The sequence below is a fragment of the Ovis canadensis genome, chromosome 14, assembly GCF_042477335.2.
Source record: "Ovis canadensis isolate MfBH-ARS-UI-01 breed Bighorn chromosome 14, ARS-UI_OviCan_v2, whole genome shotgun sequence".
In the NCBI taxonomy this organism is placed as follows: Eukaryota; Metazoa; Chordata; class Mammalia; order Artiodactyla; family Bovidae; genus Ovis; species Ovis canadensis.
Genome location: NC_091258.1, coordinates 65,257,279 through 65,280,204, shown reverse-complemented (window position 1 = coordinate 65,280,204; position 22,926 = coordinate 65,257,279). Strand labels below are relative to the sequence as shown.

Here is a 22,926-nt window from a genome sequence, read left to right as displayed (position 1 = left end):
AGTACTAGAGGGAGGGCGCATATGTACACCTATGGCTGATTAATGTTGATGTATGGCAGAAACCAACAACATTGTAAAGCAATTATCCTCCAATTAAAAATAAATTTAAAAACAAAACAAAAATAGGAACAGTGTCAAATTGTCATGAGGCCCCAAAGCAACTGGAATTCTCATCTATAACTCTGGAGGGGAGGAATGGAAAATGATACAGACAAGAGAAGCGGGCAACAGAGGATGAGTTGGTTGGATGGTATCAGTGACTCAATGGACATGATTTTGAGCAAATTCAGGGAGAGAGTGAAGGACAGGGAAGCCTGGCGTGCTGCAGTTCATGGGGTCTCAAAGAGTCGGACATGACTTCGCAACTAAATAACACTGGTGGGAATCAATTAGAAAAACTGCAACAAGTTTAAAAATACTCTAGAGTACTCTTCTCAGCGATCTTTCCTAGAGAAATGAAAATTTATGCTTACAGTAAAGGGCTTCCCTGGTGGCTCAGACGGTGAAGAATCTGCCTGCAATGCAGCAGACCTGGGTTTGAATCCTGGATTTGGAAGATCCTCTGGAGAATGGAATGGCTATCCACTCCAGTATTCTTGCCTGGAGGATTTTATGGACAGAGGAGCCTGGTGGGCTACAGTCCATGGGGTTGCAAAGAGTCCAACATGACTGAAAACCTGTACATGAATATTTATACCTGCCTTATTCATAATTGTCAGTAACTGGAAATAACCCAAATGCCCTTCAAAGGGTGGATGGATAAACTGCAGTATATCCACACAATGAAATACCATTCAGCCATAAAAAGGAACCAACCATTGATATACACAACAACTCTGATGAATCTTGATGAATCTTAATTAAAAATTAAGATTACGTTGGCCACCTGATGCAAAGAACTGACTCATTGAAAAAGACGCTGATGCTGGGAAAGACTGAAGGCAGGAGGAGAAGGGGATGGCAGAGGACAAGATGGTTGGATGGCGTCACTGACTTGACAGACATGAGTTTGAGCAAGCTCCAGGAATTGGTGATGGACAGGGAAGCCTGGCATGCTGCAGTTCATGGGGTCGCAAAGAGTCGGACACGACTGAGTGACTGAACTGAACTTAATTTATTTATTCGTTTGACTGCACCGGGTCTTAGTTGCAGTATGCAGGAACCTCAGTTGCAACATATAAGATCTTTAGTCGCAGCATTTGAGGTCTAGTTCCCCTACCAGGGATGGACTCCGGGGCCCCTGCATTGTCTTAACCACTGGACCACTAAGGAAGTCCCTTAAAGGAATTATCTTAATTGAAAGAATCCAGTTACATAATGTTAAGCATTATATGATTTCACTTATATGGCATTCTCTAAAACACAATACCATAGGGTTAGAAAACATATCACTGGTTTTGAGGGTTTATCAACGTGATGAGGAGGAACCATAAAGGGATAGCATAAGGAAGTTTTTTGGCGGGAAGATACCATTTTGTATTCTGAGTGTGACGCTTACACGCATCTATACATGTGTTAAAATTCACAGCATTTGGGAACTCTCTGGTCCTCCAGTAGTTCAGACTCCACGCTTCCAGTGCAGGGTACGCAGGTTCGATCCCTGGTTATGGAACTAAGATTCCCACAAGCCATACAGAATGGCCAATAAATAAATAATCCACAGAATTAAACACCAAAATATTCTTTATTATTATAAAGTCATTTTTACTATAAAGTAAAATAGTGATTTTTAAATAAACTTTGAAGAAATAGACTATCTGAAGCACAAGTATTTTGGACATTTATTACATGTGTGGGGTGAAATGTATAATGACAGCACAAAGGACAGAAGGGAGAAACTAGAAGCGCATGGATGTGATGATCTGACATCACTCTTTAAGCAACGTAGCATTATTTTAAGGTAGATTATGACATTATGGGGTCGTACAGAGTCGGACATGACTGAAGCGACTTAGCGTCAGCAGCAGCATGACATTGTGTGGGCTTCCAAGGTGGCGCTAGTGGTAGAGAATCTGCCTGCCAATGCACGAGATGCAAGAGACATGGATTTGATCCCTGGATCGGGAAGATCCCCTGGAGTAGGAAATGGCAACCCGCTCTAGTATTCTTGTCTGGAAAATTCCACGGACAGAGGAGTCTGGTTGGGCTACAGTCCATGAGATCACAGAAGAATTGGACATGACTTAGTGACAAAACAACACCCCACCTATTAGAATGGGTCAAATTAATAAGGAAGGAAGTTCTACTCAGGATGCACAACTGGAACTCACATAAAATTTAACAGCACTTTGGAAAATCATTTGATAGTTTATTATCAGAGTGACTAAAATGTACCCTAAGACCCAGCAATCTTACTCCTAGGCAGTGAGCCAAAAGAAATGAAAACATGCTTTCAAAAATCTGTATGCAATGTTTATAGCAGCTTTATTCATAAGTGCCAGCTGCTGAAAACAAACTGAAGGCTCCATCAGCTGGTTAATAGGTAAACAGCTGTGATAGATTCATATCATAGATTTATATCCATGCCATAACATGAAATAGAATCTTAAGAGGAATGAACTGATTAATGAATTAATTCTAATTAATTGATAAACATTAAATTAACAATATTAATGAACCTCGACTTTATGTTAAATCAGTAAGTCATACATGAGAACATAGTTATATGACATTTCAATTGTATGATTCAGTTCATGTGACATTATGAATCATAAAGCTGAAGTTTGTATCAAAAATAGTACAACTTACTGAGAGTGGGGGAAGTCTGGCTGTTTTTTTTAAAACCTTAATATACTATCTTTTCTGTGCCCCAGTGATTACCCTCTTGGGTGTTGATGTAGGACAAATTAATCCATGGAAGTACTTATATAGAAACATTTGGCCAAAATGGTCGAGTTAAGGACTTTGGAAAGTCCACTCTACATTAAAAAAAAAAAAGAAGAAAAAAAAATTGGCACATATGGAATTGACTTTTTTCCAGAACTCTGGAAGTTAACCAAAGGGCTGCAGCAACCCAGGTGGATTTAGTCAAGAAAAATAGCTGAATCTCAGTCAGGAGAGGAAGGTCTGTGGTTTTTCCTTAGCTTAGGCCCACCTCCCACTCCCCAGCTCAGCAGTGGCCTTGGAAACTGAGGCCCTGTTCTTCCAATCCTGGAGGAAGCAGAGCAGACCTGGAGCTTTTCCCAAGCCTCCTTCCCAAGGAGTTATTATTGGGCCAATTGGTAGATTCCCTGGAAGGCCCACCCCATACAACATTCGTGCAGCATGGCGGCCCAAGGCAGTTCAGTTGGGGACCATAATAAACTAATCACAAAGCTTAAAAGGGAAAGCTGAGGAGTGAGATGTCCCGTATGGGTTCCTGGTCAACCAAAATATAATGTGGGAGGCTGCAAATAAGAGTTTGTCTGGGGTCTTAAGAATTGCAAATTGGGAGATGCAGATTCAGGTAACCACACAAGTGTGTTCCAAAGAAGGGAGAGGCATGGACTTACAAAGACAAAAAGCTACGAAGGCTGTCAAAAGTTGCTGGCTGATTTGCAGCAACATGGATGCAACTAGAGATAGTCATACTAAGTGAATTTCAGAAAGAGAAGGACAGACTGCATAGTATCACTCGTATATCACTTATATGGAATCTAAAATATAACAATTGAACCTATCTATGAAACAGAACGGGAGAAAATATTGGCAAATCATGTATCTGCTAGTATTTAGAACATACTCTGTACTATTACAACCCAATAATATAAAGTCAAATAACCCAGTTTTAAAATGAGAAGATTAGTTGTTAGGAAAAGGCAGATCAAAACCCACTTCACACCCACTCAGATCGCCAAAATTAAAAAATCAAAAAATCCACAAGCAACAAGTGTCGGCAAAGATGTGGAGAAACTGGAGCCATCAAACATTGCTATCAGGATCGTAAAATGGTGCAACCGCTTTGGAAAACAGTCTGGCAGTTTCCCAAACATTTAAACATAGAGTTACTAGATGACCCAGTAATTCCGCTTCTAAAGAGAAATATCCCAGACAAATGAAAACATATTCACACAAAAACGTGTGTAGAGGTTTACAGTAGCATTATACACAGCAGCCAGAAGGTGGAAACATCCAAATGGATGAGTAAATCAACAAAATGTACTATATCCATAAACAAAATACTATTCAGTCACAAAAAAGGATGGAGTAGTGATACATGTCATACATGGATAAACCTTGAAAACATTACACCATATCCAGCAAGCCAGTCACAAGAAGACTATATATTATAGGATCCCAATTTCATATGGGGTTTGGGGGTTTAATAACTAAAGGGTACAGTGTTGCTTTTGAGGTGATGAAAATGTTCTAAGATTAACTGCGGTGATAGGTGCACATATCTGTGAATATATTAAAAACTACTGAATGTTACATTTTAAATGGGTGTATTACACAGTACGTGAATTATATCTCAATTAAGCAGTTATAAAAATTAGGCAAAAACAGTACTTTTCAAAATCACTTTTTCTATTATTGCAAATATTATCATGAATGCCTGTGTTTTCTTTTTTAAATTATGAAAGTATGATAACACATTTACCTGGAAGATACAAGTAACTTGGAAAATGCAGAATAAGGTTACATATAGTTCCACTGTACATAACTCAGCAACCAAACAACAACCAGCAATATATTACAATTATTTCTTATGTGGATAAATTAAGATATTTGGTTAGAGTTTCAATAGCAAACACTCAAAAATTAATAGAATGAATATACAGAGAACATATTAGACCTGAAAAGCACTATGAACTAATTTGGCAGAATTAAGATTTATACAATTTTCACACAACAGTAGGATACAAATTCTAGTCAAGTTCCCATAAACTAGGAGACACCGTAACATATCCAGGAACATAAACACATGCAAAAATGTCATGGTTGAAAGGATGAATGCCTTTTTACTTTTTAAAGAGCACTGAAAACAACTGGCTTAGAGGAGGGATAAATCGGGAGTATGGGATTAAGAGAAGCACACTACCACATAGAAAATAGATAAACAGCACTATTTTCTGTATACTACATGGAACCATATTCAGTATCTTGTAATAAACTGTAACAGAGAAGAATTTTGAAAAAAGAATACAGATATATAAATATATGTGTAACTGAATCACTTTGCTATACATCTACGACACAATATTGTAAAATCAACTACACCTCAATAACAAGTAAATAAAATTCAAGTCAGAAAACTGGTTTGTAATGAAGTAGTAATGCAGAAATTTTTAAATTCCCTTTTACACTATTTGGGAAACAAAAATGAGAACAAACAAAAACTATAAATGAAACTATAAAAGGCAAATGCCTGGCACATTACAAGTACTAAATATTCGGTATCATCTTTCACACTTCCAGAAATCAGAAAAAACATGGCCACGCATTACAAAACGAGAGATGAGAAAGCAACTCACCTGGAACTTGGTTGTTTTCTCCTTCCTCTGGGGAAGGGCAGAGTCACGACAAGACAGAGCTAGAAAAAGACATGATGAGAGAAAGACAGGAAGCCCCTAGCCTGTTTGGCATCTTTGTGAAAATCACAAGAAGGTGCCCCTCCCACAGACGTGGCCCCACACGCCTTGGTGAGTCGACTGTGGGCTGGGGTCCAGCTGCCACTGGTTCACCTCGGCTGAGCACTATCATAGTCAGCAGCTGCTCCTCAGAGCACGCAGGCCGGCTGTACTATCCTGAGAAACGTGGGTAGGGAGGCAATACAATTTTTTGTTGCTGGGGCCAAAATGCCTGAGTTCAAGTCATGGCCAGGCTACTCATTGGTCATGTAACTTGTGCTTACGTTAATTTGCCATCTGCAGGTTGAGGACTCCAACACAGCCTACCTCTCAGGATAGCTGTGAGGATTCAACATGTGGGCAGGTGAAAAGCTGTTCTCACGTTCCCTCAGGGACCCTTCCTTTCCTGGCCAATGCATAGAAGCTGATGCTATGCTGTACGGTAAAACCATCTTTGTCAAAGAGCTTGTCAGACACCTGAACATCAGGCTGTCATCTTTGAAAAGTGTAAAATTCTGAGTGGTACTTATTTGTTGCCTGGTTATTTTATATTCATAATTTTAAAAGAAAGGAACCAGGCTTCCCTGATGGCTCAGTGGTAAAGAACCAACCTGCAATGCAGGAGAAGTGGGTTCAATCCCTGAGTAGGAAAGATCCCCTAGAAGAAGGAAATGGCAACCCACTCCAGTATGCTTCCCCGGGAAATCCCATGGACAGAGGAGCCTGGTGGGTTACAGTCCAAAGAGTCACAAAAAAGTCAGACACATCTGAGTGACTAAACAACAACAACAAAAAAACCCCAAATCACTGCTGGTCAATTTTCTTCGTGAAGCCAGTCTCTGTTTCACTGTTTCTTTTAACTGCTTTTTGGGCCCCATCCCAGAGTATGTGATGGAGTCTTCCCTGACCAGGGAGTAAGCCTGCACCCCCTGCATTGGAAAGCAGAGTCTCAACCACTGGAACACCAGGGAAGTCCCTGTGAGTCTCTATTTTAATAGCACTTGAGCAGCGATGACAAAAACCCAAGCCATGTAGTCATTTTGGAGGTTCTGTGAGCCTCAGGACCTTGGCACATTAAGTTCTCAACAACTAATGAGGTCTGGGATGACCATTGCTGCAATTTAACAGATAGGAATGCTGAAATTCAAAGAGACCAAAATACCTGGGTGTTACAGCTGGCAAGTGGCAGTGGTTGGGACTGAATCCAGGTTTTTTGTTTTGGGGATCTGTAAAAAACCTCTTATGGAAATTTAAAAACATATATGGGCTTCCCTAGTAGCTCAGTGGTAAAGAACCCACCTGCCAATGCAGGAGACGCCGGTACGATCCCTGGGTCAGGAAGATTCCCTGGAGAACGAAATGTCAATTCACTCCAGTATTCTTGCCTGGAAAATTCCATGGACAGAGGAGCCTGGTGGACTAGAGTCTATGGGGTCGAAAAGAGTGGGACACAACTGAGCAGCTAAACTACAACTAAAGGGGTAGTTACTGAATCCACTTCTGACTCACCTGACTCTGTGCTCTTCACCTCATCACCAGGCTGCTCTAAAGACAACTACAGACGAGAAAGGGGGATGCTCATGGGATCATGAAAGGACAGTCCAGGAGTGGATTCGTTCCCTACGGCTGCTGTGGAAAATTAGTACAAACTCAGCTGCAAACAACACAGATGCATTCTATTACAGTTCTGGAGGTTGGAAGTTGGAAGCGAGTAAGGCTAATATCAAGGTGCGTGCAGGGTTGGTTCTTCCTGGAGGCTCTGCGGAAAGCTCCATCTCTCACCTCTTCCAGCTTCAGACGATGCATGCAGTCCCTTCTTTAAAGCGAGGTGCCTGCTATTTTCTGACAGCCGGCCCTCCTCTTCTAAGATGCTTGTGATTACATTGGGCCCACCTGGATCATCTGAGCTCCTCTCCCCATCTCCAGACATTAATTACACCTGCAAAGTCCCTCTTGCCACATAAGGGAACATATGTACAGGTTCTTGGGGGTCAGGACATCTTTAGGGGGCACTAACTCAGTCAACCACAAGGAGTAGAGGACAGACGCACAGAAAAGGGGAAAGCTCCTGCTGACATGGGACCTGCTTGCTGGAGAGTGTGACACGGGGAGGAGCATGGTTTCTGGAGCCGTGACTTTGAAGGCTTTTTGTGTTTTTGTTTTTGGCTGCACCACGCAGCAGGTCGAATCTTAGTTCCCCAACCAGGGATGGAACCTGCACCCCCTGCATTGGAAGGTGGTGCCTCAACCACTGGACCACCAGGTAAGTCCCTCTTTGAGGTTTTAATAGTAACTTGCTACCTCTCTGTGCTTCACCTGGGTAAAAGGAAGAAAATCATAACCTCCTCACTAGGTCTTCAGGAGGCATAACACAGTGACACTACATGAAACATGGATCTGTGGTAGGCACGTGGTAAGCATTTAGACGTGTTTCCTATTCTTGTTCAGTCATGATCAACTCTGTGACCCCATGGACTGTAACCCACCAGCTCCTCTGTCCATGGGATTCTCCAGGCAAGAATACTGGAGTGGGTCACCATGCCTTCCTGCAGGGGATCTTCCCCACCCAGGGATGGAACCTGCACTGCCTGCATCTCCTGCATTGTCAGGTGGATTCTTTACCGCTGAGCCATCAGGGATGCCCATTCTTGCCGGCATCTATCCTTACTTGAAGGAGCATCCCCTCCCAACTCCTGATTTCCTCTCTCTGCCTCCAGGATCATCAGATGCCTTCTGCCTTGTATATGGGGGCCGCACAGAGATCTGGCAATTCTGGAGGTTTAGTTGGAAAAACTCATTGGACCAAATAAGGGTCAGGTCCGTCTGTGCTGTTTTGTCACAGTTTAGGGTCCCTCTAGAGGGGTTTCCTGGGCTTCTCTGGTGGCTCAGATGGTAAAGAAATCTGTGAGCAATGCAGGATACTTGGGTTCAATCCCTGGTCTGTAAAGATTCTGCATGCCAGAGAGCAACTAAGCCTGTACGCCACAGCTACTGAGCCTGTGCTCTAGAGCCCATGCTCTGCAAACAAGAGAAGCCACTACAATGAGAAGCCCAGGCACCACAACTAGAGAGTAGCCCCTACCCAACACCTAGAGAAAGCCCATCCAACAACAAAGTCAGCACAGCCAAAAATAAGCAAATAAAAATTTTTAAAGAGAGAGAAAGCTTGTGAGAATCTGACTTGGTGCTGCAGGCTGCCCTTGGCTTGCCTGGCCACCGTCCCCTCAACTCTGCGGAAAGTGTGTATGCCTCTTATTGCTTGCATTAAAAGCATTTGTGCCTGCAGAAACTAACACAACATTGTAAATCAACTATACTCCAAGCAAAATGATCACTCCATGGGAAATTTCTGGCAGTCCAGTGGTTAGGACTCTGAGCTACCACTAGAGGGGGCACAGGTTTGATCCTGGTCAGGGAACTAAGACCCCACATGCCACATGGCAGGGCTGAAAAAACCCTATTAGCCCTCTGCCCCACCCCCCACACAAAACATTCATGCCTAGATTATACAAAGTGGCATCTGTTTCTCTATTGAACCCTGACAAGTCAAGTACTGATCCTATGTATAGAATTTCTGTCCTCTTGTGCAGGCTCTGATGAGTGAGGTCTGAACTGTTATTAAAAGCAATAAACTCTTCACATATACATAGTTTTCTTTTCCTCGTGCACGTCTCATGAATGAAAAGGTATGAGTTTCACTTGAAGTCCTTAATATCTTTTTCATATGCACGGAGCCTCTTGTGGGTTCTGTGCATGTACGTGTGCTAAATTGCTTCAGTCGTGTTGGACTCTTTCAAGAGCCCATGGACTGTAGCCACCAAGTTCCTTTGTTCATGGGATTCTCCAGGCAAGAGTACTTGAGTAGGTTGCCATGCCCTCCTCCAGGGAATCTCCCTGACTCAGGGATTGAGCCCACTTCTCTTGCATCTCCTGCACTGGCAGGTGGGTTCTTTACCACTAGCACCACCGGGGAAGCTCACGGGTTCTGAGATGGACACAAAGATCTAAATTCCAAATCAACCCTTCCTCATCACCTTCATAGCTGTTTCATTCATTACACTTACAGGATTCATCTACTGAAAGAACCCTCAGATGAGTGTGAAAACTCAGCTCTATGCAATATCCTTTCCACACACACAGCACTTGGAGGGCTTCTCCTCCTCATGGACTCTAGTGAATATGAAGGTATTTGATCTCTCTGGAGCTCTTTCCACCCCTATTCACAGTAAATCCTCCATCCTGGGTGTAAACTAAGTAGACTTGAGGAATATCACTTAAAACTGAATTTGGGGAAATACTTCCCTGGTGTTCCAGTGGCTAAGACTCCACACTTCCAATGCAAGGGCCCTGGGTTCAACTCCTGGTCAGGGAAGTAGATTCCATGTGCCACACCTAAGACCTGGCATGTGTGTGTGTGTGCTAAGTTGCTTCAGTCATGTCCGACTCTTTGCGACCCAATGGAATATAGCCCAGCAGGCTCCTCTGTCTGTGGGATTTCTCAGGGAAGAACACTGGGATGGGTTGCCATCCCCTCCTCCAGGGGATCTTCCTGACCCAGGGATTGAACCCACATCTCATGTGGCTCCTGCACTGCAGGTGGATTCTTTACTGCTGAGCCACCTGGGAAGCCCTAAGACCTGTGTACTACACCTAAACAGGTGACTTCCTGCCACAAAAGATCAAATAGAATCCAAAGTCTTGCAGCATTATACCCCAAGTATCCAGTATACAAAAAAAAAAAACAAACCACTCATCATACCAAGAACCAGAACAATCAGAACTTGAATGAGAAAAAACAATTAACAGACATCAATACCAATTCAGATGTTGGGATTATCTGAAAAAGATTTTGAATTAAGCACATAATCCTTTTCGTCTCAGCTAGTTCGAGTTGAGTTTCCTGTTTCTTGCAATTGAGAACATCCTAATGCCTATAAACTACCAGGAGCTCTAAGCAGCCTGCCTCAGGGTCTGGTGTTTGCCCTGGCTTCTTCAGTAACATGAAACTTGAGATAGAATAAAGTATCCAGTGTCCTGGAAGGTAAGGCCCAGAAGAAACTGTGAGAACAAGGTTCTACTGTATAGCACAGGGAACTCTACTCAATATCTTGTAATAATCTATAGGGGGAAAGAATCTGAAAAAGAATATACCAATATATACATGAATCATTTTGCTGACCACTTGAGAGTAATACAACATTGTAAATTAACTATACTTCAATAAAACAATAGTGGAAAGCCTCCAGTAAATGTATACCCAAGCAAACCATTCAACCAAGCAAACTTGAAAGTATCTGAGAAGTACAGAGTGGTGTTCAAAACACTCTGTGCCTTAATAGCTTAGTGCAGCATCTAGAATGCATGTTTTAATATGTTTCCCCCTTCTGTACACTCTTTGCCACAAAATTTTATGGAAAGAAAACCAACTTTCTCTGTTTCATTAAGTCTGGTCACCAAGGGCCCAATAAAAGAAAAAGAATGAAATTTACACTACATATGACTGAGGGTACACTGTCCAGAGAAAGTCTTAACTGGTAAGATGAAAACCTGGGTCCTTTTCTGCCTGTAAAGTGAAGCTAAGCAGGACAGAATGCAATGGAGAAAATCTAACATTCAGATTGCAGATTGCATGATTTTACATATCTTTATTAAATGATCATTTCTTTGAATTAATCTTTAAGGCCTCCTCTAAGAATCCTTTTCCTAGTACAATTTATTGTGATTAACTGGGATTGAGTGCATTAAAATTTTCAAATATTTGTCCTACTAATAGTAGGTTTTCCTATCCTTCAAGTGATACAAATTCCAGGGCACCTGCTATGTTTGGCACTGGTGCCAGGTCATGGCTGTATAGCAGCAAACAGATTTCCTGCCCCTATGGAACCTACATTCTAGTGGACATGGATTTTGTTGTGTCCATCATTATACTTTTGCTAAAGTCCTGAGAGTACTTCTAATTCTAAAGCCTCACCTGTGTAGACTCTATTGAATGTGAAAATTCTGATTGAAACCCACTGCACCATCCTTATAGGGTTTTGCTGATGTATATTTTCTTGAAAATTGTGACATTTTGGTCCCTGTTGGACACACCAGTCATACTCATACAAGTAGGTCTTCTCATTGGAATTCAGATGACTGTAAAAAATATAGCTCCCTCTTGAATTCTTAAAATACAACATTTTTTTACTAGCCCCTGCTGTGTGGGTTTTCTGATAAAAATGTCACATCTAGGTTCTGAAGAAATTTTTATCACACTTATCGTGTGTACTGGACTGATCACTACTATGGACTCTGATGAATCTGAAGACAAGAAATCTTGCTAAGGCCCTTACCACAGTCAAAACATTTGTAGGGTTTCTCTCCTGTATGGACCCTCCAATGAAGATGGGAGGTGTGACTGAAGCTCTTCCTACACATGCTGCACATGCATAGGGTCTCTCTCCTGTGTGGATACTCAGATGAACGTGAAGGTATCAGTTCCAGATGAAGCCTTTCCCACATTCTTCACATTTCTAGGGTTTCTCCCCTGTATGGACTCTCTGATGGGCTTGAAGATGTGAGCTCCAACTGAAACTCTTCCCACACACATCACACATGTAGAGTTTCTCTCAGGTGTTGATCCACTGGTGGCCTTGAATATGTGAGCTCTGACTGAAGCCTTTCCCACATGTATCACACCTATAGGGTTTCTCCCTTAAATGGACTTTCTGATGGGCCTGAAGATGGGAAATCTGACTGAAGTCCTTGCCACACATATCACATTTGTAGGGTTTCTCTCCTGTGTGGACTCTCTGATAGGTCTGAAGATGGAAATTCCAGCTGAAGTTCTTATCACATACATCACATTTGTAGGGTTTCTCCCCAGTGTGGATTCTGATGGGCTTAAAGGTTTGAGGCCTCACATACCTCACATTTATATGGTTTCTCTCCAGTGTGAACTTTTTGAAGGGGACCACAGCTCTGGCTGAACATCCTGTCACGTGTGTTCCATTTGGATGTTTTGAGGGTAGGCTGTTTGATGGGTTTGAAGTTGTGATATCTTATTGAAGCCTATACCACACAGCTCACATTTCCAAGATTTCTCTTCAGTTGTCCACACAGCAACTGTTGAGGTCTAAGACATGACTGAAGCCCTTCCTATACTGGCCACATCTATACAGATCCACCCTGGGGTGAATGGGCTCATCAGAGGAAGGGAGGAGTTCTGATTGAAGCACTCAGCACACACCTGACATCTGTAGGGTTTCTCCCCTGGGTTGGCTCTCTGGTGGGTTTGCATATGTGAGCTCTGACTCAAGCCCTTCCCACACTCACTACACATACGGGGCTCCTCTCCTACTTCCAGCTGCTGCTGAAGTTCAAGATCACAGCCAAGGTTGATGCCTTTTCCATTCTCCTCAGAGGTCTGACCTTCTGAGTGGATGATGCTATGCTGGGATGTGTTCCTCACAAAGTCTTTTCCACAATTATTGTGGCCAGATGCCATCTTGCTTTTGTGTACTTCCTGATCACCATGGTGATGAGAGATCATTCTCATGACACAATGATCACACAGCCACAGTTTATTTTTTATGTCAATTTGCTGATACATACTCTGATAATTCTGACTCTCTCAGATTCATTTTCCTCCAGAAGTCTCAGGAGGTCTGAATTTGAGGTTCTTGATTGTTGACACTATTGGAACTCTTCCCTTGAAGCTTTTCCACACAGTTCTCATCTTCAGCAACCTCAGCAGATTCTGCTGCCCACACCCGACAGGAGGAATCAACTTGTTTTAGTAATTTGGACTTGTTGCTTTGCAGACCTATTATTGAGTCCTGAGTTCTGGTTAATTTATTTGTAACTTGTTCCCATATCTGCCTGCACATAAGGCCTTCATGCAAAATGTGTCTTGGTCCTACTTCTTGAAGAGTCTCTATTTCATTTTTATTCCTGTGTCCTAGAAGGATAAAAAATTCAGAGATGAAAGTGAGGACAAGTTCAGGGATACAAGATATTTCACAGGTCGACTGTGTTGGGAGATCCTAGTCAACAAGTGGATTGTTCAGCTGGATTCTTAGTTTTATCATGTCTATGGAAACAAAGAAGTAATAATGAGACTCATTTAGAAGTATGCTGATGGGACTTCCCTTGTGGTCCAGTGGTTAAAACTCTGCATTCTCAACACAGTGGGTATCAGTTCAATCTGTTGGTTGGGGAACTAAGACCCCACATGCTGCATGGCATGGCCTAAAAATAAATAAATGAATAAAATTAAAATTTTAAAAAAGAACTAATATGCCGAGGCTTATATATGAGGTCAAAATGAGAAATACAGCGCTACAGAGCATGGGATGTTCTCAGCAAAAGTGAAAAGGATATATTTGTAAAGGGAGACATCGCCTCTGTCCTGATAATGAACCCATGAGATGACAACTTTATTTTCCTTAATTTAGCCACTAAATGCACATGTTAATACATAAGCTGGGCTTCCCAGGTGGCACAGTGGTGATGAATCCTCCTGCCAGTGCAGGAAATGCAAGAGATGTGGGTTTGATCCCTGAGTTGGGAAAATCCCCTTGAGTAGGAAATGGCAAACCACTCCACTATTCTCGCCTGGGAAATCCCATGGGCAGAGGAGCTCAGAGGGCTACGTCCATGGGGTCACAAAGAGTTGGAGATGACTGAGCACAAGCACAATACATAAGCTAGATTTGACAGAGTTCTTCTTTATTTCAGTGATATCTGAATATATAGTATTCAACTAATGAACATTATAACTGGAAAAAAAAACTAGAAAACGTATTCCCTTAGCTGACACATCCTATGGCAGTAAAAAATCCTATGTTAATTATTGCTGCTAAATTTGACTGGATTTTCTGATAAGCCTGAATGGCTAATATTATCTTCCAGGTTTTGTAGATATGAATCAGCAAATACCAATAGGTCTGTGGCAGCCAGCAGAAATGATGAGTCCAGTCTGTAGTGACATAAAGTAAATCAGTTGCTGCCTATAGTCAGGCATGTGGGATAGGGATTAACTGGGGATGAAGGAACCTTTTTGGTGATTAAAATGGTCTACATCTAGACTGAGGCAGTGGTCACATGGGTATGTTTGGCAGAATTGATCAAATGCACTTATTATATGTAAAATACATGTAAATTTCACCTCAAAATGATATAAAAAGACACAATTAACAAAGCAAGACAAACCACAGAATGGAAAAAATTACTCTCAAAATGTATATATAACAAAGGACTTGAACTCAGAAAATATAAAGAACTCCTTAATAATAAAAACTAGAAGCCAAAATTTTAAATGGGCAAACAACTTCAGAAAGCTTTTCATAAGAGACATGACAATGGAGAAATTCCACAAGAAAGTATTCGACATCATGAGGGAAAAAGAAATCACAGTTGTGGTGAGATGTCATTCCATTCAGCTCAGTTCAGTCACTTAGTCCTGTCCGACTCTTTGTGACCCCACGAAATTCAGCATGCCAGGCTTCCCTGTCCATCACCAACTCCTGGAGCTTACTCAAACTCCAGTCCATTGCGTTGGTGATGCCATCCAACCATCTCATCCTCTGTTGTCCCCTTCTCCTCCCACCTTCAATCTTTCCCAGTATCTGGGTCTTTTCCAATGAGTCAGTTCTTTGCATCAGGTGGCCAAAGTATTGGAGTTTCAGCTTCAACATCAATCCTTCCAATGAATATTCAGGGCTGATTTCCTTTAGGATTGACAGGCTGGATATCCTTGCAGTACAAGGGGCTCTCAAGAGTGCTCTCCAACACCACAGTTCAAAAGCATTGATTCTTTGGTGCTCAGTTTTCTTTACAGTCCAACTCTCACATCCATACCTACTCTCACAATCATAGCTTTGACTAGATGGACCTTTGATGGTAAAGTAATGTCTCTGCTTTTTAATATGCTGTCTAGGTTGGTCATAGCTTTTCTTCCAAGGAGCAAGTGTCTTTTAATTTCATGGCTGCAGTCACCATCTGCAGTGATTTTGGAGCCCAGGAAAATAGTCTGTCACTGTTCCCATTGTTTCCCCATCTATTTGCCATGAAGTGATGGGACTGGATGCCATGACCTTAGTTTTCTGAATGTTGAGTTTTAAGCCAACTTTTTCACTCTCCTCTTTCACTTTCATCAAGAGGCTCTTTAGTTCTTCTTCACTTTTGTCCAACTCTTTGTGACTTCACAGACTATACTGTTCATGGAATTTTCCAAGCCAGAATACTGGAGTGGGTAACCTTTCCCTTCTCCAGGGGATCTTCTCAACCCAGGGATCAAACTCAGGTCTCTCACATTGCAAGCAGATTCTTTTCCAGCTGAGCCACAAGGGAAGCCTGTCATTTCATTAGAATGGCTTAAAGAAACAAGATCCATAATACCAAATGACAGAAAAGAAGAAGGGCACAATGAAAATTTCATGCACCACTGATGTGTTGTCAAATGGTACAGGTATTTTGGGAAAGAGTTTATATTCACTTACCCTACAAATCCAGTCATTCCATTTCTAAATGTTTACCCAAAAGATATGAAAACACATCTCTAAGAAGGTCTGTGAGGCATGATCATGAGAGCAAAACAATTAAAAGCTACAAATAGGGACTTCCCTGGCAGTCCAGTGGTTAAAACTCCACGCTCCCTTGGCAGGAGGCTTGGGTTCAATCCCTAGTCAGGGAATTAAGATCCCGTATGCCAAAAACTATGGCCAAAAAAATAAATGAATGAATGAAATAAATAATATACAAATAAATCATGAAAATTTAAAAATAAATACATTAAAGCTACAAACAACTCAAATCTCTCTTAAAAGGACAAACTGTGATCTATTCATAAAATGGAATATGATAAAAAGGAATTGATTACTGACACCTGCAACAACACAGTTGAATCTCAAAAACATTATGCAGGGTCAAAGAAGTACAAGAGTACATACAGTATGATTTTGTTAAATATGTTTAATTTGAAAATAAATCTAATCATATGATGACAGATCAGAACAGGAGATGCTTCCCAGTCAAAGAAACTGACTTGAAAGAGACATGAGAGAACTTTGGGGGTATTGTAAGAGTTTTTATTTCTGTTTTGGATAGCAGGCTAATGCAATTACACAACTTTGAAAACAGGATATACAACTGTCATTGACCCAACACTTAAGATTTCTGTAGTTTTTGTAAGTAAATTATATTCCATTTTTAAAAGCCCTAAGCAAAAGTGTTATGAATCAAAACCAAGTTTATTCAGAGGTACAATAGTCTGTAGGCTTAACTGTGACTTCTGAATAGTTAAATAAAACACAGAAACCCTTCTGAGGTAATACATAAAAGAATGCTGAATCATAAAAAACTCAACTGATTATATTAAGTGAAAATATAAAATTTAAATCTGTACATAGACTATGAGTCTAAGTAAATAAAGTATAGCTGACTTACAAGCAGTGTAGTAATTTGAGTTTTTCAAATTTTTTGATGTTTGAATTTCTGTACTATTATTTGTGAAATAAAGATGACCAAATAAAAAATATATATAACTAAAAGCAAAAGCAAAAAATATAACCATATAAAGCAAGTACATGGCATACAAGGAATGTTTTCTTCCTTTATCCTTCCCATGGAAGAGAAAAAAGATAACAGAAGAGAAGAGAAAAAAAGAGAAAAACAAAACAAAACATGATAATAGAGAAAAGACTTGTGACTGTTAAAGGGGAGCTGGGTAGAAGAGGGATGCACTGAGTTTGGAATTTGCAGATGCAAACTATTATACATAAGATGGATAAACAACAAGGTCCTACTGTATAGTAGGACTGTATAGAACTATATTCAATACCCTGTGATAAACCATAATGGAAAAGAATTTGAACAAGAATGTATTTATATGCATAACGCAATCACTCTGCTGTACAGTGGAAATTAACACAATACTGTAAATCAATTATGCTTCAATTTTCAAAAACGTGCCTAATCTTTAAGAAAAGAGAATCTTTGTGGAAAGAGATGTAATTTTAAGAGATAAAACTCAACTCACCTGGAACTTGGTCATGCTCTGCCACCCATTCTGGGGAAAGTCGAGAGTCCTGGGAAGACATATTGGCAAAGGAGAAAGAAGCCTTGAGACACAGGTCCAAGCCCAAGTGGCTGCTTCGTGTGAATCACCAGACCCTCTGGCCCTTGGGCAGTGAACAGTCTGCTCAAGTCTAAGCAGCAGAGCTCATACAAGAGTCCCTTGGGGCTCCCGGGGTTCAGGGCCATCATTCTCATCCTGGGTATTGGGGGAGATGAAAGGCAGTGGGATGTACTGGCTATGAGACTGGAATCTGGGGCCAACAGGTCCCAGGTCAACCCTGGTACTCCTCCTGTGACGTAAGATACTGGTTTTCTGCCCTCAGTTCCTGACACAGGGCTCCTGAAACCCTCATAATTTCCTGAATGCTAGAAGTGTGTTTTCTTTTGCCTTCATTCCATTAAAGGAGTTTTTTTATAACATCAGATTTTAGAGACTGTTCAATGCTCTGTCTTAAGAAATTCGCCCTTATTTCTGACAAGTCCATAGTTCTGATTGGCTATGTCACTAAATAGTTTCTGGTCTTGTAATGATAGTTGATATCAACATCTGGTTTTATAAAAGGTATAAACACAGTACTTGTGAATTTTCTCCAAGTAGCCAGAAGAGTCTCAATGGCACATCCCCCTCTGTTGTGACGACTGAAGTAAAAAAAATTTTTTTTTCAAAATACAACTGCTAGGTTTATTTTTTTATTTTTTTTCATTTTAAACAGAAGTGCCATGGTTTGTCTCACTTAAATGAATACTGTAGTGGCCACAACAGATCTGTATTTATAAGGGTGCTTTGGGGATTAAGTGAGCAAGTCCAATAGCCCTGAATAGGTAAGTCCATCCAGACAGAAAGCCAATTAGTGGTTGCCAGGGGCTGGGAGGGGCAAGTGAGAGGTGATGGATCAGGGGCAGGGGTTTCTTCTGGGGGTGATGAAAATGTTCTGGAACTAGACAGTGGTGATGGTTGTACAATCCTGTGAATATACTAAAACCCAGTAAGTTGTATATTTTGTAAGAAAAAGTATATGTGAATCTTATATGTGAATTACACCTCAAGTTAAAAAATAGGAGAAGAAAGGACTTCCCTGGTGGTCCAGTGGTTAAGACTCTGTGCTTTCACTGCAGAGGGCATAGGTTCAAACCCTGGTCAGGAAACTATAACCCCACAAGTCACAAGGAGCAGCCTAAAAAATATTTTTTTAATAAAAAAAATTTTTTTAATATGGGGAAAAAACAGCCTTGGCTCAGTGCCTGGCACATGACACAAGCTCTCAAGAAGTGATGATATGATTATTTTCCCCATATAATGGAAGAGAAAGCTGAGGATTCATGCAATTACTTTACTGATAATCACAGAGCTCATGAGACCTGACTGACATGAATCCAACTCTGATTCCAGGACTGGTCTCCAGGTCTCTAATCACACAGAAGGATGTCCTTGGGAGAAATGAAAGGGGAGTTGGAGAATATAGACTCTGCACATGGAATCAAAGAATGACAGAAGACATGCTTTCTCAGGCAAGGATTGGGCTGGACCGTCTCAGAGGTTCCTCTGAGCTGTAAAATCCTGAGGCTGTTCCTGATTGGGAGGAGAGAGGATAAATTGCATCTTCCAACTTTTTCCTCTGGGTTTCAGGAATCTCAGTCATCAACCTGGTTCCAACCCATCCAGGCTCTACATGACGGTGGTTAACACGCATGTATACCCCAGACGGGTTGGAACCAGGTTGATGAATGAGATTCCCAACAAAGATCTGTATAGTCAAAGCTATGGTTTTTCCAGTAGTCATGTATGCATATGAGGGTTGGATCATAAAGAAGGCTGAGTGCCGAAGAATTGACGCTTTTGAACAGTGGTGCTAGAGAACTCTTTCGAGAGTCCCTTGGACTGTCATGTATGGATGTGAGAGTTGGACTGTGAAGAAAGCTGAGCGCCAAAGAATTGATGCTTTTGAACTGTGGTGTTGGAGAAGACTCTTGAGAGTCCCTGGGACTGCAAGGAGATCCAACCAGTCCATTCTGAAGGAGATCAGCCCTGGGATTTCTTTGGAAGGAATGATGCTAAAGCTGAAACTCCAGTACTTTGGCCACTTCATGCAGAGTTGACTTATTGAAAAAGACTCTGATGCTGGGAGGGATTGGGGGCAGGAGGAGAAGGGGACGACAGAGGATGAGATGGCTGGATGGCATCACTGACTCAATGCACGTGAGTTTGACTAAGCTCTGGGAATTGGTGATGGACAGGGAGGCCTGGCGTGCTGCTATTCATGGGGTCGCAAAGAGTCGGACACGACTGAGCGACTGAACTGAACTGAACTGGAATGGAAGGAGATCAAACCAGTCAATCCTAAAGGAAATCAATCCTGAATATTCATTGGAAGGACTGATGCTGAAGCTCCAATCCTTTGGCCACTTAATGTGAAGAGCTGACTCATTAGAAAAGACCCTGATGCTGGGAAAGATTGAAGGCAGGAGGAGAAGGGTGGATGTCATTGCCGACTCAGTGGACTTGAGTTTGAGCAAACTCCAGGAGATGGTGAAGGATAGGGAAGCCTAGCACGCTGCAGTCCATGGGGTCGCAAAGATTCAGACACGACTGAGCAACTTTCACTTCACTTCACAATGCATATAAAGCTTGTAGAAGAGTACCTGGCATTCACTATGTTAACACATTATGATTACTCATTCATCAAAAAGTCTCATCCAACCTCCCATTTATTCTATAAACATTGGAACATTTGTCTGGTAGAAAAAACCTGCTCATGAGTGAAGGAAACTTGTTGCCCACCTGGCAGAAATGACACGGCAAGATAAAATTCCCTCACATTGGGACAATGTATCAGAATTCCTTGATCACTACCTCTCTCCTGTGAGTCCTCTTTGAGAAATCAGGGTCAGGAATGGAAAGATAGGAAGATATGGGAGAATGAAAAGTCACAGTTGTGTGTCTCAGGCCCAGGATAATTTATAGCGGACACCCCCAGGCCCCGGACAACCCCACCCCAGGGGTGAGACCCTCTTCTTCCTTTAAAGGTCGGGGCTGTGAGTATCAAGGGACTCCACGGAAAACTCCTCTTTCTGCATAAGTTAGAGAAGAGCCAGTGGCTCTGCAGCTGGAGCTCAGAACACCCGGGGCCCACAGAGGCTTTCAAGGACCGAAAGCATCGCGGAAAGAAGAAACTGAACAATCGACCGCTTTTAGCAGGTGCCAGCGATCGGTTCTAAGCAGTTTCACATTTGCTTCACGTGAATCTCATCACATGCCAAAAAAGGAGGTACCACTATTAACTCCTCTTTACAGTAGTGAATCGGAGCAATCTGATAATTCTACGGAGAGTATATCCCTAAGAGATGGCAGAGCGTGCACAAGGTAAGGGAGGCGAGGAAAACCGAGGGGCTGAGACTCTCAAACTCGGAGACGCTACCCCGCTTCGCCCCCGCAAACAGGGTACCCGAGAACCTCACCAAACGCCAGACACAAAAACCGTCATCCTTGCCCTCCATTGCTTGTTTCCCGAGGGTGAAGGCGACGGCGGCAGCTGCGTATTCCACATCCAGACTGGATCAGAACAGACCCAGACTCTCTCTAGGTACTAACTCACCTCAGAAGATACTGAAGCCTCTCACTCCTGTAGCGGAAGTGCCCGCTGCCCTCGGACTACACTTCCCAGAATCCCACACCGGAACAAGGGCTACGGCCCCTTACCCTAGGGGGCGGAAGTGGCGCTGAATCCCCGGCGCCCTGAATTACACTTCCCAGAATCCTCGGCAAAAGTAGCGAAACTTTAAAGCTCCTTCAGTTCACCGAGGTGCTGTTTTAGCTTGATCTTTCTTTTCCTTCCTGTCTTTTGGAGGGTTTTGGGTGTTGTTTTCATTACATTACTAATAAGTGTGACTGAAAAGTAAATGTAAGTGCATGAGAGAAGAAGGGCGAAGAAAAAATCTCAAACTTGGTTTATTGTGTGTTTTTACTTGTACCTGGATGCACTTAGACCACTGACAATGTTTACTTGGCATGACCTAGTTATTCCAATATGTTAAAGACTCACCAGAAGGAAAAGTAACCTTTGATCAAGCCAGAAAACAAATAACAAACGTTTCCCACTTTTGTTGGCTTTAATTGCTCCTTTTGAAAGCTGGAGTTTCTAGCAAATGAAAGAAGATGCATTAGCAAGAAGGGAGGGAAGTACTGTAATTTGAAAAAGAAGGGCCTAGAATACAGGCATACCTCGGAGATATTTTAGGTTAGATTCCAGACCACTGCAATAGAGCAAATTATGAAATAACGTGAGCCCCATGAATGTTCTAGTTTCCCAGTGCATATGTTATTACACTATAGTAGTCAAGGTATGCAATTACATATTAAAAAATAATGTATGTACCTTAATTTTAAAATGCTTTTGGAAAAATGGTACCAGAAGACTTGCTTGACACGGGTTTGTCACAAACTTCAATTTGTAAAATCATCATAAATAAAACCATAATAAACGCTACAGAATGTTTTTTCTCCAGGTTGGTCTAAATCACTGAGCCATGATGATTATTCAGAAAGTTGGTGTGAAAGTGGGGGTATCCTGCTCAGATAAGCGTAACAAGTTCAACTCCTTTTTTTCAACTTTATGAGGTATAATTGATAAGTAAAATTTTAATATATGTGTTGAATTTATATATACTCTGAAAGGATTCCCACAAATGAATTACTTAACACATCATCACATAGCTAACTCTTTGGGGGGCAGGGAGACCCTTTAATATCTATTCTTAGCAAATTTCAACTATACAATACTGCATTATCAACTATAGTCACCAAGCTATAGAATAGATCCTTAGCTCTTACTCATCTTCAAGCTGAAAGTTTGTACCCTTTTTATAATCTCTCCCCATTCCCAGGCAGCCATCATTATTATACTCACTGTCTCTAGTAAGTTTGACACTTTTTCCCCTTTGGATTCCAAGTATAAGATAAAATGATACCATGCAATGTCTTTCTCTGTCTTGTTTCATTTAGTTTATGTCCTACAGTTTCATTCATGTTGTCACAAATATTTCTCCATATTTTTCCTGTGAACCAATGGTTAGAACAGTTTGATTCCAGTTTTTTTTTTTTTTAAGAAACAATACTTCATGGGGGTTCTGTTTGTATCTCCTATTATCCTAACTGGAAGCTGCCAAGACACCCTTAAAAAGAACAAGATGAGAAAATGTCTTCTACCAAATACCAAGACTCATTGCAAAGCTATGCTGAAGTAGTGTGGTATTAGTAAAATTACTGAAAAGTAGACCAATCAAAGGGAATTGAGAGTCGAGAAATCTATCTAATCATATTTAA

General features: G+C 41.5%; 1 protein-coding gene and 1 non-coding gene across 3 annotated transcripts; one reads left to right on the top strand and one right to left on the bottom strand.

The window, feature by feature from the left end:
• Positions 1 to 11,174: 11,174 nt before the first annotated feature.
• Positions 11,175 to 21,274, bottom strand: LOC138418972 (zinc finger protein 233-like). 2 transcript variants are annotated; one of them, XR_011248814.1, is made up of 3 exons: positions 21,200 to 21,274; positions 17,569 to 17,617; positions 11,175 to 13,488 (listed from the first exon to the last, which is right to left on the bottom strand). XR_011248814.1 is itself a non-coding variant. In XM_069551033.1 (3 exons), exons 1-3 carry the CDS (start codon positions 21,099 to 21,101, stop codon positions 13,187 to 13,189), a joined length of 390 nt encoding a protein of 129 aa, XP_069407134.1. In that variant the 5' UTR covers positions 21,102 to 21,249; the 3' UTR covers positions 11,175 to 13,186. The 2 variants fall into 2 exon arrangements, 1 of the variants encoding a protein (XP_069407134.1); XM_069551033.1 differs by having other exon boundaries at positions 21,063 to 21,249.
• Positions 18,680 to 18,752, top strand: TRNAE-UUC (transfer RNA glutamic acid (anticodon UUC)). Its single transcript has one exon. It is a non-coding gene; the product is annotated as a tRNA-Glu (tRNA).
• Positions 21,275 to 22,926: the final 1,652 nt, after the last annotated feature.

Excerpts from the sequence above, each read along its gene's own strand:
- LOC138418972 (XM_069551033.1), bottom strand. The coding sequence starts at position 21,101 with ATGGAGGGCAAGGATGACGGTTTTTGTGTCTGGCGTTTG. Across the intron at positions 17,618-21,062 it reads GTTTTTGTGTCTGGCGTTTG|GACTCTCGACTTTCCCCAGA; the intron begins GTGAGGTTCTCG and ends ATGTCTTCCCAG. Across the intron at positions 13,489-17,568 it reads AGAGCATGACCAAGTTCCAG|GACACAGGAATAAAAATGAA; the intron begins GTGAGTTGAGTT and ends TTATCCTTCTAG.